Raw genomic sequence first — 17,223 nt, forward strand, 5'->3', positions numbered from 1 at the left:
TCTTTCCCACCACTGAGGTCAGGCTAACTGGTCTATAATTTCCTGCTTTCTTTCTCCCACCTTTCTTAAAAAGTGGTATAACATTAGCTACCCTCAACCCTCATGAACCGACCCCAAATTTATTGAACTCTGGAAAATAATCACCAACGCATCCACGATTTCTCGAGCCATCTCCTTCAGTACCCTGGGATGTAGACCATCAGGCCCTGGGGACTTATCAGCCTTCAGATCTAACAGTCTCTCCAACACCAATTCCTGGCAAATATAAATTCCCTTAAGTTCAGGTCCTTCAGCCAGTGTTACCTCAGGGAGATTGCTTGTGTCTTCCCCAGTGAACACAGATCTGAAGTACCAATTCAATTCTTCTGCCATTTCTTTGTTCCCCGTAATATATTCCCCTGTTTCTGTCTTCAAGGACCCAATTTTAGTCTTCGCCATTTTTTTTGCCTTTCAGATACCTAAAAAAACTTTTACTATCCTCCTTTCTATCATTGGCCAGTTTACCTTCGTACCTCATTTTTTTTCTCTGCGTATTTCCTTCTTAGTAATGCTCTGTTGTTCTTTAAAAGCTTCCCATCCTCTGTTTTCCCACTTACCTTTGCTATGTTATACTTTTTCTCTTTTAACTTTATATGTTTCTTAACTTCCCTCGTCAGCCACGGCCACCCATGCCTCCTCCTAGGATCTTTCTTCCTTTTTGGAATGAACTGATCCTGCAACTTCTGCACCATACACAGAAATATCTGCCATTGTTCCTCCACTGTCATCCCTGCTAAGGTATTGCACCATTGAACTTTGGCCAGCTCCTCCCTCATAGCTCCACAGTTCCCTTTATTCAATTGAAATATTGTCCCTTCCGATTGTACCCTCTCCCTCTCAAATTGCAGATTGAAGCTTATTGTATTATGGTCACTACTTCCCAATGGCTCCTTCACTTCGAGGTCCCTGACCAATTCTGGTTCGTTGCACAATACCAGATCCAGAATTGCCTGGTCGGCTCGAGCACCAGCTGTTCTAAGAATCCATCTCTGAGGCACTCCACAAAGTCTCTTTCTTGAGGTCCAATACCATCCTGTTCTCCCAGTAAATCCCCCTAACAGTTATTATGGGGGATTTACAGTTGTTATGTACCACAGAGGGTGGTGAATATATGGAATGAACTGCCAGAGGAAGTGGTGGAGACTAGTACAATTACAACATATAAGAGGCAACTGGATGGGTAAACGAATAGGAGGGGTTAGACAGATATGGAGAAAGTGTTGGCAAATTGGGCTAGATTAACTTCAGATGTCTGTGGGCATGGAAGGGTGGGACTGAAGGGTCTATTTCCATGCTGTATGACTAAGTCAAGTAGCAACTGTGGAGAGTTAGCATTTTGCATCCAGTGAGACCTTCTTCAGACCATGGTTCTTGAGATTTTCCCAGCAATTTGACCTTGTTTGTGGTCTGTCTACTGCCACGTATAATTCTGGCAGAACTTCCTTTTTATAATACTCCATTTCCTTTGGGCCTGGTGTATATCGCTGTGCAATTTTTTTTTGTTCTACTGCACTGTTCTGATTCCTTGGGCTGGAAAGCGCTTTGAGAAGGCAGTGTGCTACTGGACATAACAAGCTAGACATTCAGGCCTGCCCGGGTTTCATACATTCCATGCAACTTAGAGCATTGCAAGTTGCAAGAGGGAGGATCCCCTCTCCATTGACAGGGGAGGGCAAGATGATGTAATGGCCCGTGGCGGCGCATGCGCGATCACCGGCGCCGCTGGGGGAAGGTTTTGGCGAAGAGTCTGCCATGGAGTCGTACGACGTGATCGCCAACCAGCCGGTGGTTATCGACAACGTGAGTGACCGAACCCTTCCCCTCTCATCACAGCCACTCCACACGGTTAAAACAAAAGCACGACGAAATCCCGATCGCGGTTTTTTATTTTAAATTCTCTCCCCGGTCAGGGACTGAGGCGAGCTTTCTAACCGTCGGTCGCTGCCATGGCAGCAGCCGCGCCCCAACCGCCATTCATTGTGGGCGATTAAAACCTAAAATCCCGCTGCCCGCCTTTACTGGGTTTTTTTTCCCCCTCTTTCTCTCTCCAGTCAAACCCCGGCCGCCAATCGGCGCGGATTGTTACCGCTGGTTTGACCGGACCTCGATTACTCGGACGGCTGGGTCCCGGTCCTCGTCCGTTAATGTCATGAAGAGCCTGAGGCCTACCGCCCCGGCCTGGTTTTATAGGGCCGTCTAGGCCCCGCCCCATGCTCCGAGTCTCGCGGGCGCTGATAGGCTCGTGCGCGGCGGTGACGTCAATTACCCGCGTCTGATTGTCCCAGACCGCTGTCAATTACCATGTAGGCTGACTGCTTCCGGTTTGTTGGATTTGGCTGGAAGCAAAACATTTGTCTGAAGTGGGTCTGTTCATTAGCAGCGAGAATCGCACTGAGGTTGGATAGAGATAATAGCGAAAGGAGAGACTTGCATTTATCTCACGTCGGTAGGACGCTCCAAACACTTTACACCCAATGAAGCACTTTTTAATAAGTTCTGAAATAAGGCACCCAATTCTATTTATAATAAAACAAAGAACTGTAGATAGAGTCATACAGTCTGGAAATAGGCCGTTCGGCCAATTGACCTAAAGGGACTTAAGGACCAATTTTTTCACGGAGTAGCTGTGGGTGGCACGGTGGCACAGTGGTTAGCACTGCTGCCTCACAGCGTCAGAGACCCGGGTTCTAATTACAACATTTAGAAGGCATCTGGATGGGTATATGAATAGGAAGGGTTTGGAGGGATATGTGCTGGCAAATGCGACTGGATTAGGTTAGGGTATCTGGTTGGCATTGACGAGTTGGACGGAAGGGTCTGTTTCCCTGCAGGAAGGGTTTAGAGGGATGTGGGCCAAGTGCTGGCAAATGGGACCTAGATTAGGTGTAAATGTCTGGTCAACATGAATGAGTTGGACCGAAGGGTCTGTTTCCGTGCTGTACATCTCTATGACTCTGAGTCCACACCGACCCTCTAAAAAGCATCCAGCCCAACTCCACCCTATCCCTGTAACCCTGCATTTCTTATGGCTACAACATTATGAAACAATTTAGCATGGCTAATCCACCTAACCTGCACATCTTTAGACTCTGGGAGGAAACTAGAGCACAGGAAGACACAGGGAGAATGTGCAAACTCCACACACACTCACCCGAGGCTGCACTCAAACTGTGGCTCCTGCCACTGTGCCATCTGATCTGGAACAAAAACAGAAATTATTGGAGAAACTCTAGTCTGACAGCATCTGTGCAACATGTCTCCGCAGATGCTACCAGACCTACTGAGATTCTCCAGCAATTTATATTTTTGAGTAATTTCTTTTTAACTTGCTCATGGGATGTGAGTGTCTATCTCAGCCAGCATTTATTGTTCTAACCGTGATTACCCAGAGGGCAGTTAAGAGTCAGTCATATTGCCAGGTGTCTGGAGTCACATATAGACCAGATCAGGTACAGATGGCAGATTTCATTCCCATATGGGACATTAATGAACCAGATAGAAATTGCTGGAGAAACTCTGTTGGAGCATTCTGAAAAGGGTTACTGGATTCAAAATGTTACTTCTGTTTTCTGTCGTAGATGCTGGGTTTCTCCAGCAATGTTCATACAGGTACACAATCCTTTATCTGAAATCTAAAAAGCTGTGAAATCCGAAGTTTTCTTCTCCATAAAAAGGGTGTTTGGCGTGCAAACAGTTGACCCAACTCCACCCCCACTCGACCCATGTCACTCAAATGTGATATGGAGGCATGGCTCAGCACTGGTGTCAATTCTGTCTCAGTGCTACTCACAGGTGCATCTGCTGCTTGGTAATTTTTTTTATTTCACTGTGAAACTGTCACTATTCCAAAATCTGAAAAATTCCAAATTCCGAAAACCAGCTGGCCCCGAGGGTTTCAGACAAAGGATTGTGTACCTGTATTTGTTTCAGATTTCCTGTGTCCACATTTCTTGTTTTCTTTTAGTGAATCTTTCGTTTTACAGCAATTGATATGGTCACCATTAGACCAAATTTTCAATTCCCAATCTTCATTTTTATTCAATTCAAATTTCACGATTTGCCTTGGTGAGCTTTGAACCTGTTGTGCCCAGAACATGAGCCTGGGATGTGTGAGTGCAACTCCAGTGATATTGACAATAAGACACAACATAGAAGCAGAAGTAGTCCATTCAGTCTGCTCTTCAATACGAGAGATTCTACTGGGCCATTATACCATTGCCTCCCCTCAACAAGATTTCACACACAGCAGTGTAGTTATGATCAATTTAATGGCTGCAATACCATAATGGCTGTATGGTATTGTACTTATTAATCTGAAGGTTTGGTCTAGTGCTCCAAAGAGATGAGTTAAAATTCCACCACAGCTGCTGGGGGAAGTTCTAATGCAATTAATCAATAAATTCCACCATGGTTGTTGGGTAGGTTTTCATTCAAGTCAAATAGAAAGCATTTCCCTGCAATGATTGTGAAACTGCTAGATTTTGTAAAAATCTGGTTCACTTATGTCCTCTATAGGGAAGAAAATCAGCTATCTTTACCTGGTCTAAGGGTTCATATGTGATTCCAGATTCTAGCAAATTGGTCGACTCTTAACTGCCCTCTAAAATAGCTAGCCAAGCCACTGAATTGTTCAAACCCCAATGATTTAATAAGAGTAATAGCCGATAGACCACCTAGCATCTGCTGAAGCAATGGACACAACAAAGGTACTGACATTTACAATTGAGAGAGCTGCCCCACTGACTAAGAAAACAACCGCATGATGTATTCATGTTCATCAAATCAGAGCTTGTATCTAATGTCACAGATCTCTCCATCACCATCCGATGGTCCAGACACACCAATGATACAGCTGCATGCAGATGAAACAATGTCACAGTAATAGACCATAAGACGTAGGAGTGGCATTAGGTTGTTTGGCCGATTCAGTCTGCTCTGCCATTCAATGAGGTCATGGCTAATCTGAAAATCCGCAACTCAACTTGCCTACCTTTTCCCCCATATCCTTGAATATGGAATGAGCCTTGAATTCCAATGACCTAACCTTGACAGCTCTCAGTGGAAAAGAATTGCTCAGATTTACTACTCTGAGAGAAAAAAAATTGTCCTCATCTCTGTCTTTAATGGGTGACCCTTTACTCTCAGATTATGCCCTCTGGTCCTAGGCTTTCCCACAAGGGAAAACAACCTTTCAGTATCTATCCTGTCAAACCCTCTATCTCAATACACTTTCTTTTTCTCTAAACTGAGTACAGGCTCAACCTACTCACTCTCTCCTCATTAGAAAATCCCTCCATACCTGGGATTAACCTAATGTATATTTCTGGACTGACTCCAAGACTAGTGTATCTTTCTTTAGATATAAGGACCAAAATCTCTTCACAATATTCTAGGTGTGGTTTGGCTAGGGCCATATATAATTTTAGCAAGACATCCCTATTTTTAGGTACCATTCACATTGAAATGAAGGCCAACTGTCATTCTGATCATCCTCTGTATTTACTCTCTATCCTCATTGCATTGTGGACAAGGGAATTTCCTGCTGATTACCACTTTGATTCATCCACTGAGGGAAGAATATATGTTTCATGTTGGACACCATTTGGAAGAAGCATTGGCATAGCAAGGGCTCATAATATTCTGGGTAAGGAAATTTAATGTCTGTCACTGAGTAGCTTATTAGCTCTAGTACTGACCAATATTCCCTCAATACTGTGCAGCTGCTTGGAAATTTTGCATGTGCAATTGGTGTGTTGATACATTGGCTTCTGCTTTCAGCAGCTGCTGTTGTCTGATGTCTGTGCAACAGAATAATTAATTAGAGGGTATGTTATTACTGACTGAGCTGTGCTGGTGCTGAGGGACATAGTTACCACACTGAGCCAATAGCAGAGAACCAACAAGATGGAAAAAATGACTTGACTTTATCCTTCCCAATCTACAAGCCACAGATGCATTTGTCGATGACTGGCCAGCCCAGAGTCCCTGTAAAGGCTGCACATTGAGGGAACTTGCCATTGGGTTTTATAATAGTACCACCGAACTAAATAGGATAGATTCAGAATCAATCCAGCATCTGTATGCTATGGGCCATTGGTAATAGCATAATTGTATTTAACTATAATCTGTAAACTCATAGCCTGCCAAAGAATTTCACTTTACGATTACTATTGAGGTGGGGGAGCAACCCTGGCTCAATGAGGAATGTAGGACAGCATGCCAGGAGCATATGGTAATGGTAATAAATGTCAAGGGAAGGTGCTTAGATTGTCTTTTTGCAGATGATAATTGTGTAGCTCTTGTCAGATGCTAATGTTAGTTGCCACTTATCAACGAAGCTTCATACCAGTTCTCACCATTATCATATGCTATTTGTGAATTTTAGGTTTTTTTTTAAAACTCAAGATGAGAATGTCAGCTGTATCAATATTTGTGAATATCTTACATTCCTGCTGAGATTTGATTGAAAATGCATCTTGCAGCAGTGTAGTTTTGTTTAATCTCCCAGTAAATTTGTAGATTCGCTGAATGAAATTGATATTTGTAGTTTAATATTAGAGGTGGTTTTCTTCTGTAGTCAGACTCCATAAGAATTGAGTGGATACTGACCTTTCAGAAGGACCTTTACAGCCTTCATAGGGAAGGGATTTTCATACTATAACAATGCTACCAAAATTTAAACATAGAAATTAAAATATAAAAACTTTGATATGTCTGGATGATTTAGTTTCTATTAGCTATTGTTACAAAGTAACAATTTACACATTACTCTATCCCTTAATTGGACTCTTTATTCTCCCAGTCCCAGTCGAAAACTATTCTTCCCTCTGAATGCATTCCCAACTTCTAATCTCATGATTCAATTGCAGTGTAAGGTTATTCTGGAGACTCCTCCCTCTAGTCATCTCTTGCTTGATTTAAATCTCACACACTTTATCTCTCCAATCTAGCATGAGCTTTCAACCACCTTTTATTTGATGAATAATGGTCAACATTTGCTCTATTTCACTCAGTTATGCTATTACCAATGGCCCACAGCATACAGTTGTCCATTTTCCAGTTGCTGGATTGATTCTGAATCTATCCTATTTAGTTTGATGATACTACTACAAAACCCAATGACAAGTTCCCTCAATGTGCAGCCTTTACAGGGGTTCTGTGCTGGCCGGTCATCGACAAATGCATCTGTGGCTTGTAGATTGGGAAGGATTAGGAAGTCAAGTCGGTTTTTCCATCTTGTTGGTTCTCTGCTACTGGCTCTGTCCCTCAGTACTCTCTAAAGTGGAGGAGGAGATGTTAAACTGGGTGGAGAGGTAAATGTGGTGGAAACTAGGATAGAAATTTAAAATATTAAAAAGTACAAAAAAAGTGTAAAAATATTAAAAGGGAAACTGTTTGCACAGTTGTGATAAGGTAGATACGTTAATAGCATAAATAGTTGTAAATGGTATGATATGGTTAGAATTACAGAAACATGGCTGTGAAGTGACCAAGACTGGAAACTGAATATCTGAATATCCTTGGGTTTCAATCTTTAGGAAGCTAAGGCAATGAGCAAAAGGATGAAAGGAGGTTGCGCAGCATTGTTAGTAAAAGATTAAATCAATGCAATGGTGAGAAACAGGCTCAGAAAGTCTTTCTTTCTTCAAGATAGTGGTGGTGTGGGCAGCCTTTGAACTCCTGTGGCTGGGACTCATCTACTCTGTCCAATTTTCTTTTTATTGCTTCTTTCTTATCTTTTTTTTGTCCTTTTTCTCATTTTTTTTGGTAGAAGCCAGGAGGCAATTGGCTTCAGAGAGTCATACAGAACAGAAACAGACTCTTAGATTCAACTCATGCAGCCGACGAGACATCCCAATCTGACTTTGTCCCATTTGCCAGCATTTGGCCCATATGCCACTAAACACTTCCTATTCTTAGACCCATCCAGGTGCCTTTTAAATGTTGTAATTGTACCTGCTTCTACCACTTCCTCTGGCAGCTCATTCCGTACATGCACAACACCTGCATGAAAATGTTAGTCCTCGAGTCGTTTTTAAATCTTTCCTCTCACCTTCAACCTATGTCCTCTAGTTTTCTAGTTTTGGACTCCCCTACCTTAGAAAAAGAAAACGTGGCTATTCAGCCTACCCAAGCCCCTCATGATTTTGTAAACCTCTATCAGGTCACCCCTCGGCGTCCAATGCTCCAGGGAAGGAAACCCTCAGCATATTCAGCCTCTTCCTACAATTCAAAGCCTCCGGTCCAAACATCCTTGTAAATCTTTTCTGCACTCTCTCAAGTTTAACATCCTTCCTATTGAAGGGCAACCAGAATTGTACACCGTATTCCAAAAGTGGACTCACCAATGTCCTGTACAGTCACAATGTAACATCCCAACTGCTATACTGAATATTATGACAAATGATGGCAAGTGTGCCAAATATGTTCTTCATCATCCTGTCTACCTGTGACTTCATTTTCAAGAAGCTATGCATCTGTACTCTTAGGTCTCTTTGGCAACATTTCTCAGGGCCCTAACATTAGCTGTATAAGTGCTGCCTGGTTTGCTTTACCAAAATGCACACCTGACATTTATCTAAGTTATTCCATCTGCTACTCTTCAGCCCAATGGCCCACCGGATCAAGATCTTGTTGTACTCTTAAATAATCTTCTTCACTGTCCACTATGCCATCTATTTTGGTGTCATCTATAAACTTACTTGCCATACCATGAGATTATATGCCTCTGATGGGATAGCTAGTGCCACCATAAGCTCAGATGAAAGAATGACTTTCTATGGTAAACCGTCATTATATACTTGACTAGTTTTGTTTCATGTAGATCGTCTAATGAATTAGTAAGGTAGACCCTATAGTTCAGCTAGAACAACTAAGTCACAATGCAATCGATCATGTCTATGATTGTATCAAATTTCCCTTAGGGAACAAGGTTAGGCTGTAGTTTGGGAGAGGTTTGTAGTGAAGCTTTGTGCCCCACCTACAATTAATTGCTGACATTGGTGGGATATAAAGAATGTTGTTTTCTTGAGCTAATTACTTTTGAAATTGCTAAGTATATTTTAATTGGTAGCAGAATTGTAATATCAGCACTTCTATTCCTGGTAATGCAAAAGTGAACAGTTCTTTGAAATGATGCTTTATATTGTCACCCAGAAATATCACTATTAATCTTTTAGATTACGTTTAACATTCCCAAACAATGTAGTTTACCTTAACTTTTGAAAACATTTTTGCACCAGTATCATTTTTTTCCTGTCTTGTGCCAATATTTTCTTTGAATGGGATTGATCATTTATAGTCAACGTTTTGTTCAGGTCTCACGCCTGCTAAGATCTGGATTGCAGCTGCTCAAAAATAGTTTGCATAGAACCCTTGTAATCTGTGAGCTGACCAATAATTGTCCAGTATGTATCTCCAAATTCATTATCACCAGATAACAGGAACATAATTTAGAGTGAATGCCAGTGTTTATTGTTCTTTCACAAAATTCAAAGAGTGCGGTCCTCATTGCCAGTTCTACTATTATTTTTAAAAATCTAATCAATCAAATCAGAAAGTTAAAAATCACACAACACCAGGTTATAGCCCAACAGATTTATTTGGAAACACTAGCTTTCGGAGCACTGCTCCTTCATCGGATACTTCCAAATTAACCCTTATGGGCTATAATCTGTTGTTGTGTGATTGTTAACTTTGTCTATCCTAGTCCAATACCGGCACCTCCACATCATATCAGAAAGTTGCAGTGTTCATGACAACAAAGCCCTTTCTGATAAAGGAGTTCAAGTGTTGTCCTTAGACAACTTCAAACACCAGTGTTACGTAGGAAATTGTAGAAGCCAATTTGTGATCAGCAAAGCTCCAAAAATAGCAAATAAGATGGATGTGTTTTTGGTGATGTTTGTTGATGGAGGATTGCTGGCTAACACCAGAGGCTGTCTTGTTCCTTTTAGAGCAGTAAAATGGAATTCTATGCATATATCATATCAGTATCAGTTTGATATCTCATCCAAGACATAACACTTCCAAGAGTGCTTTGCTATGTTAATGTAATCTGGATTATATGGTAAAATGCTGGCTTGGTTGAGTGGAAATGCTTTAACACGTGACCTTCTGACTTGCATTAAACAGTCAATCTTAATTTCATGGTAGTTTCTTCATAGTTAGAGAAATAGTTTCAAACAATACAGGGACTTCTGGTATAATGCGACAGTTGCCTTCCGCTGCAACCTCGCCCTGGAAAGCCATTGTAGAAAATTGCAGCTGTAGAAGATTGCTGTAGAAAATCGCTATACCATTCGGTAGAAAGCTTGTGTTATCCAAAACATCCACAGTCAGTCAATTGCATTACAGCTAATTCACACCGACGAAACACGTGTTATACCAGAGTGACCTGTACTTCAGGACTTAAGCACATAATTTAGGCCAGTGCAGTCTTGAAGTGTTGCACAATTGGAGATGCCATCTTTTGGATGTTAAACTGAAGTTCATATGCCATCATAGATGGATGAAAAGATCTCATGGTACTATTTGTTTCCTGTGTCTTGGCCAACATTTATGCCTCAATTAACGTCATGAAAACAGACTACCTTGTCATTAACCACATTAGTCTCAAGTGTTTATATGATTCAACTGGTATATTTCCCTACAGTACAATAGTGACTATACCTCAATGGCTCGTCATTGGCTGTGAATCAGCATTATGAAAGCTGCTACTTAAGCCTTTTCCTTCCACAAGGCTGCATTGAGCAAATAGCCAACTGTGACTTGAGCCACTCTAGGGAGAAGAGAGAGCCCGATGGCTTCAGTTTATGTAGGTGAGCATGGAAACCAGTGCCATGGAAACTTACTCCAGCCAGATGTGGTGATGGTGATGGAGGGGTTGGCTTTGAGGTTCTTCCTGTCTGTCTTCAGTTGAGCTGCAGACTGTCCCATGTAGGGGTTTCTTCTACAATGGTGACGTGGCTATTGATTTTTTTAAATTTAGAAGTTAAAAGAAAATGGTGAAGATAGTGCCTCCATCATGAAGTTGCACCTTGCTTAACTTAAAAGCTAATGCTACTTCATAATGGTCCTCCAACTTCAAGAGTCCTTCCCCTGTCCTTAATTAGATGATAAGCCCTCCTCTGGTTATTTATTGCCATTTGGGGAAAATCATTGTGATTATTTCCTTTGTGCAACTTTTTCACACAGAGGGTAGTAAGTGTATGGAATGAGCTGCCAGAGGAAGTGGTGGAAGCTGGTACAAATGCAACATTTAAAATGCATTTAGATGGGTATATGAATAGGAAGGGTTTGGAGGGATATGGGCCAGGTGGGACTAGATTGGGTTGGGGTATCTGGTCGGCATGGACGAGTAGGACTGAAAGGTCTGTTTCCATGCTGTACATCTCTATGACTCTATGATCTGAGCATCTGACCCGCATTTTATCTTGATATAAGAGTCTTGAAGCTGTGGAGAAAATCCTACTCCCCAGGTTGAGGTACCTTATCTGATTTGTGCAAAAGTACAGCCAGGTTATGAAAATTTGCCAAACCCTGATGCTGACAGGCAAATATATATTGCGCACCTCATTTCTATTTCCTGAATGTAACAGCATTATATAAAGACAGGATCAGCTTGCCTCTGGTGTCCCTTCAGTCAAATAGCGTTCTGACAACTATGTCGTAGCTGAGGTTTATGATGGGTGTGGAAGAAATACCAAATCATAAATCAGCAATATTGAGAAAGGAAAAGGAGAAGGGAACTGGAGGAAGATATAAATGAGAAATTAAAGTCACAGGACTGAAATCCCACTGTAGGATTGCAACTCTTTGTGTCTAGATTTTTTTTAAAATGAATGTTTACAAATGACAAGTTATGTTACAGCTATATAAGTTAGACTACATTTGGAATATTGCATGCAATTCTGGTCACTGCACTACCAGAAGGACTGGATGTTTTGGAGAGGGTGCAGAGAAGGTTTACCAGGATGTTGCCTGGTCTGGAGGGTTTTGCTTATGAGGAGAGCCTGGATAAACTCAGATTGTTTTCATTGGAAAGACTGAGGCTAAGGGATGACCTGATTGAGCTGTACAAAATTATGAGAGGTTGGATAGTCAGAGAAAAGGTCAACTACAAGAGGGCACAGGTTCGAGGTGAGAGGGGGAAAGTTTAGGGGAGAAGTACAAGGTAGATTTTTCACACAAGTTTGTAGATACCTGGAGCGTACTGCTAATGGAAGCAGGCATGTTAGCAATGATGGACACATGAACGGGAGGCGAATAGAAGGAGAGAAACTGTGTATGGGCAATAAGTAGCACATCTAATTTAGGATAAGGAATTAGTACTGGCTAGGTGGGCTGAAGGACCTGTTCATGTGCTATATTGTATTGTATTATTGAATGAGGTTTTATTTGTGAATAATTCTATTTTGTCCTCTCATTTCTTTACTCCTTGGTGTAGTGATTGACATTGACTGGATAACTATTGCTAAAAAATATTTAAAGTCCAACGTCATATTTGTATTCTATAATGTAACCATCAAGTCTGTCATTTTTCTTTTTCCATACCTGTTTGTCACATCCTAAGAGTAACTGCTTTCTCCCCAATTTTAATCTTCCTCATTCACTTTCCATTTTAAAAAGCTTACCAATTGCTGCATAATAAGGTGGATTATTTTAAGATACAATTGTCATCATAGTGCCAACCCAGGCTCAGAATAATAAATAAAAATCAAAACCTTTAAATGTTGTCTTCAAAATTATACAGTGCCATGAAATGGAATCCTCAACTTTGTATCTGCAGGCAGGGAATACGTAGGTAAGGAGAAATTGTATGGGATCTTAGTTTGATTGGGATGGAATATTGTACAGTTTTGACACACACACATATACACACATACACATCTCATTGTAGGAAGAATATAAACCAATAGAAATAGGTGCAGTATCAATGAAATCATTGTTTATAAGCAGAGGCCAGGACTATTTTTGGATCCTGACTTCAATGCATTAGTAGTTCCTGTTCTAGATATTTTGGAATCAACCTATTCAGAGATGTTACTACACACTTCTGGAGCAGATGGGATTTGAACCTGGGCCTCCTGGCTCAAAGGTAGGGACACTGCATCACAAGAGCCCTTTAAAGGTATGAACTTGAGATATTTTCTAATCACCCTGCTCAGAAATGTTACAGTGTACCTCTGAAGCATATGGAACTTGAACCTGGGCTTCCTGATTCCGAAGAAGGGACGCTATCTGGATTAACAAGCACTCCTCAGGAATGGCAGTTCTGAATGCTGGGCAGGCTGCATTGACATGAAGGCAAATCAGAGAACCTAGAAGCACTAGGACAGGTGGGCACCACAGCTGTAGGTTCTTCAAGGCAGTGCATCCTCCGAAGATTTTTAAATCCTTCAAAATAAGCTATTGCTATTGCCGTTGCTGCACAACCATATTGTAGAGGGGCACCCAAGCTTTGAAGTGGGGGTGAGGAAGGAAAGATTCAGCCCACTGCTGGAAGCTGCCTCCATGCATCTGTTGCACTTTGGCAGCAACCTGGAGGATTCCCAAGAATTTTTGAAATGTTCACTTCCATGCCTTGAATGATCATGCCAGAGGTGGAGGAGACAGGAATCAGCTACACATCCACCAGTGGCAGATAGCAAATTATCAGCAACTAAGCACCGAACTACATGGAAATTGGTATCGCTGAGAAGATTCTGAATAAGGATGTTCACTGGGGTGAGTTGGGGGAAGAGTCATCAAATGTTTTTATTTCCTCACTGGTGGTACTGAAAGGATAGAAATGATCTGATACAGATTTTCAAGATTTTACTTTGAATTGTAGATATTTACAACAAAGAAACCGTCCATTTGGCTGTTACATATTTTGACCGGATAGAGTATTTTTAAAACTATTTTTGGTGTGTTATGATACATAATAAGGAAATAATGACTGATTGATTGTTTCCCTGAATTCTTTAAAAACAGTGAATTGTATGTGGAATTTTCTGTTCCAAGTGTTTGATGAATTAAAGTCCATGAGTTGTCTTAAAAAAGGAATTAGATATTACAGTTGCTTCAAAAAGAGAAACTGGAAGCTACAGAGAATGAAAGGCATGTGGGATTCGATTGGCTGGTTCATAGGAAAAAATTGCCAGTGCATATTTTATAGAATAAATGCCCCTTTGTTTGCACTGTAATATTATAAGATTCTGTGATTAACGAATTAATAATTCATGCTGTGTATGAGGTTGAGCTTAAATGCTTTCCACTTACAGTAGCCTAAAACCTTTTTCTTTCAAAACACAAGAATTTCAGAAGCTTCTGTTAACCGAATATGTTGATGTTAAATATGTTAATGTTAATATCTTAAATTTGAATTTAAAGCCATTGCAAATTTGAAATGTATCAGTTACGTGATTCTGGGAATAAAATTGTACCTGTACAGAAATTATAAATTTCCACCTCCATTTATTACATTCTGAATTACAGACATCAGCACTTGTGTAAGCCTTCGATTGAATTTAAGGAATCCCGTGTATTAGCACATTGTTTTGCATTGCTCCACTCCTAGCTCTAAATTTATTTTTATTTAGATTTTTGTTTTGTAACGCAATCCACCCTCCTGCTTACTCAACCCGATCAGTTACACTACTTATTCTTCAGCTTAAGCTTTGGTGCCATTTGCCATAATGACCTTCAATTTCATTCTCTAATTTTCACATTAAACTGTTAACATTGACATATGAGATTTGTCTAGAAATATTAAAATATACATGGATTCCTAACAATGCTTTCCCTATCAGAAGCAGTATCATTATTTATTGTGAAACTATTGTGCTACACAGCTAGCTACAGAAAGAAGCACTGATGAGAGTTGAGAGTAATCCTTTGAAGAAAACAAATTACCTTTTTAGAGTTTCAATTGTAGAGAGATTAGTGTGTTTTTACAAGGTTTATTTAGCAGATCAGCACCATTACACCAGCACCAACTTGCTTAGAACAAGATTTTTTAATGTTGGGCTAATGCATGGGCATCACTGACATTGCCAGAATTTATTGCCTGTCCTTAATTGCCTTTGAGAAAGTGGTGATGGATTGCCTTCCTGAACTACTGCAGTTCATTTGATTTGGGACTCCCATTATAACAATAAGGAGGGAATTTCAGGATTTTGACCCAGCGACACAGGTTCAGTTCAGTTTCTCGTTAATGGTAAACTCCCCCAGGATGTTGATAGTGAGGGAATTCAATAATGTAATATCATTGATTGCCATGGTTAGATTGCATCTTGTTGGAAATAGACTGGCACATGTCTGGGAAGAGTATTACTTGTCATTTGTCAACTATGCCTGGATATTGTCCAGATCTTGTTGTATTTGGGCACGGACTGATTCAATAGCTGAAGAGTCATAAATGGTGCTGAACAACCATCACTAACATTCCCACTCTAAGGTCATTGATGAAGCAGCTGAAGATGGTTGGCTCAAAGGACACTACCATAAGGAACTCCTGCAAAGATGGCTTAGAGTTGAGATGACTGACCTCCAATTACTTTAATCATATTCCTTTGTGCCAGCTATGGGAAACCACTGCAGTTTTCCTCCTGATTCCCATTGATGCCAATTTTGCTAGACCATCTTGATGCCACACTTGGTCAAATAAAGCCTTGGTCAAAATGGGAGTCACACCTGACATAAAGGACAATGGTCTGCCCAACAATTCAGGCACAATTCAGGACTGTCACCAAATATTCCCCATTTGTCTGGATGAGGGTAGCTTCAGCAACACTCAAGAGCCTTGACACCATCCAGGACAAAGCAGTCCTCTTCATTGGCACCATATCCACAAACAATCACTCCCTTCACCATTGATGCTGAGTAGCAGCAGTGTGCACCATCTTCAATGTGCACTGCAGAAGTTCACCAAGTCTCCTTAGGCAGCATCTTTCAAACCCAGGACTACTCCATCTTGAAGGATAAGTGCAGCAAATACATGGGAACACCACTACTTGCTAGTTCCCTTCCAACTTTTCACCATTCTGACTTGAAAATATATTGTTGCTTCTTCAGTGTTGCTGGATAAAAGTCCTGGAACTCCCTCTCTAACTGATTGTGGGTTTAACTATACTAATGTATTGCAGCAGATCAAGAAGGCAGCTCACCATCGCCTTATCAAGCAATGAGCAATAAATGATTCCCCAGGCACCTTGCGCACCTTCTATGAGTTAATATTTGAAAATGTGTTTTAAAATCATCGTGATCTTCATCTGAGAAACTAATACTTATCTTACATCTATATTAATTAAACAAAATTAACAATAACATAAAACTTGCTTTAAAACTATATTGTTGCTTGGTCTAATGATGACTCATGCAGTGCAGCTAGGACCTGGTCTGGTTATGAGAAATCATGCATATGATAGGATTGAGGGCTCTCATCTGCTGTTATACAGCCTCAGGCCTTGCATTTTGGACCATGAGCATCCTGTAGGACCACACGTTTGAGGACCTGTTAACTTAAAGAACTTTTCCTCCATGGTTTCTCGCCTAACACCGAGTGAAGTTGTGCATACTTAAAAGTAATTAACATTATTAAGTGGCTCCTTTTATTTTGAATTCCTACTGGTAAATGTTGGAGCTTGGGTTGTTCTCATTCCCTATACATAAACACACAAAGAATCCCACAATGATTAACTGTTCTCAACTAGAGTATCTAAGGAACAGGCAGCTCTTTGCAGAGTGAATCAGGCAGTACAGCTTTCTGCAGCTGGCAAAGGCGTAAGCCAGGAACATTGTTAGCAGATCATCATGCCTGCTTCCTATCAGTATATTAAGTCTCTATTTTAATGTTGTTTCACTTTAAATTGGTTCAAGGGAAGCAATGAAGCAAAAGTGAGTACTGCAGATGCTGGAGATAAGAGTCAAGAGTGTGGTGCTGGAAAAGCACAGCAGATCAGGCAGCATCCGAGGAACAAGAAAATCGTCGTTTCGGGCAAAAGCCTTTCATCAGGAATGCCCTTCATCCTCATTCCTGATGAAGGGCTTTTGCCCGAAACGTTAATTTTCCTGCTCCTCGGATGCTGCCTGACCTGCTGTGCTTTTCTAGCACCACACTCTTGACTCAAGGGAAATGTTGGCCTAGTGGTATTGTCACAGGACTCTTAATTCAGAGACCTGGGTAACAGTCTGGGGACC

At 41.0% G+C, this 17,223-nt stretch overlaps 1 protein-coding gene across 1 annotated transcript in view; it reads left to right on the forward strand.

Moving 5' to 3' along the window:
• Positions 1 to 1,684: 1,684 nt before the first annotated feature.
• Positions 1,685 to 17,223, forward strand: part of LOC122561343 (alpha-centractin) — a 57,487-nt gene continuing 41,948 nt past the window's right edge. Inside the window, exon 1 of the mRNA XM_043713063.1 lies at positions 1,685 to 1,839. Coding sequence (XP_043568998.1) covers positions 1,792 to 1,839 — 48 coding nt within the window. The 5' untranslated portion in view covers positions 1,685 to 1,791. The remainder of the gene's footprint in view (positions 1,840 to 17,223) is intronic.

The sequence above is a fragment of the Chiloscyllium plagiosum genome, chromosome 22 (assembly GCF_004010195.1).
Source record: "Chiloscyllium plagiosum isolate BGI_BamShark_2017 chromosome 22, ASM401019v2, whole genome shotgun sequence".
Classification (NCBI taxonomy): domain Eukaryota; kingdom Metazoa; phylum Chordata; class Chondrichthyes; order Orectolobiformes; family Hemiscylliidae; genus Chiloscyllium; species Chiloscyllium plagiosum.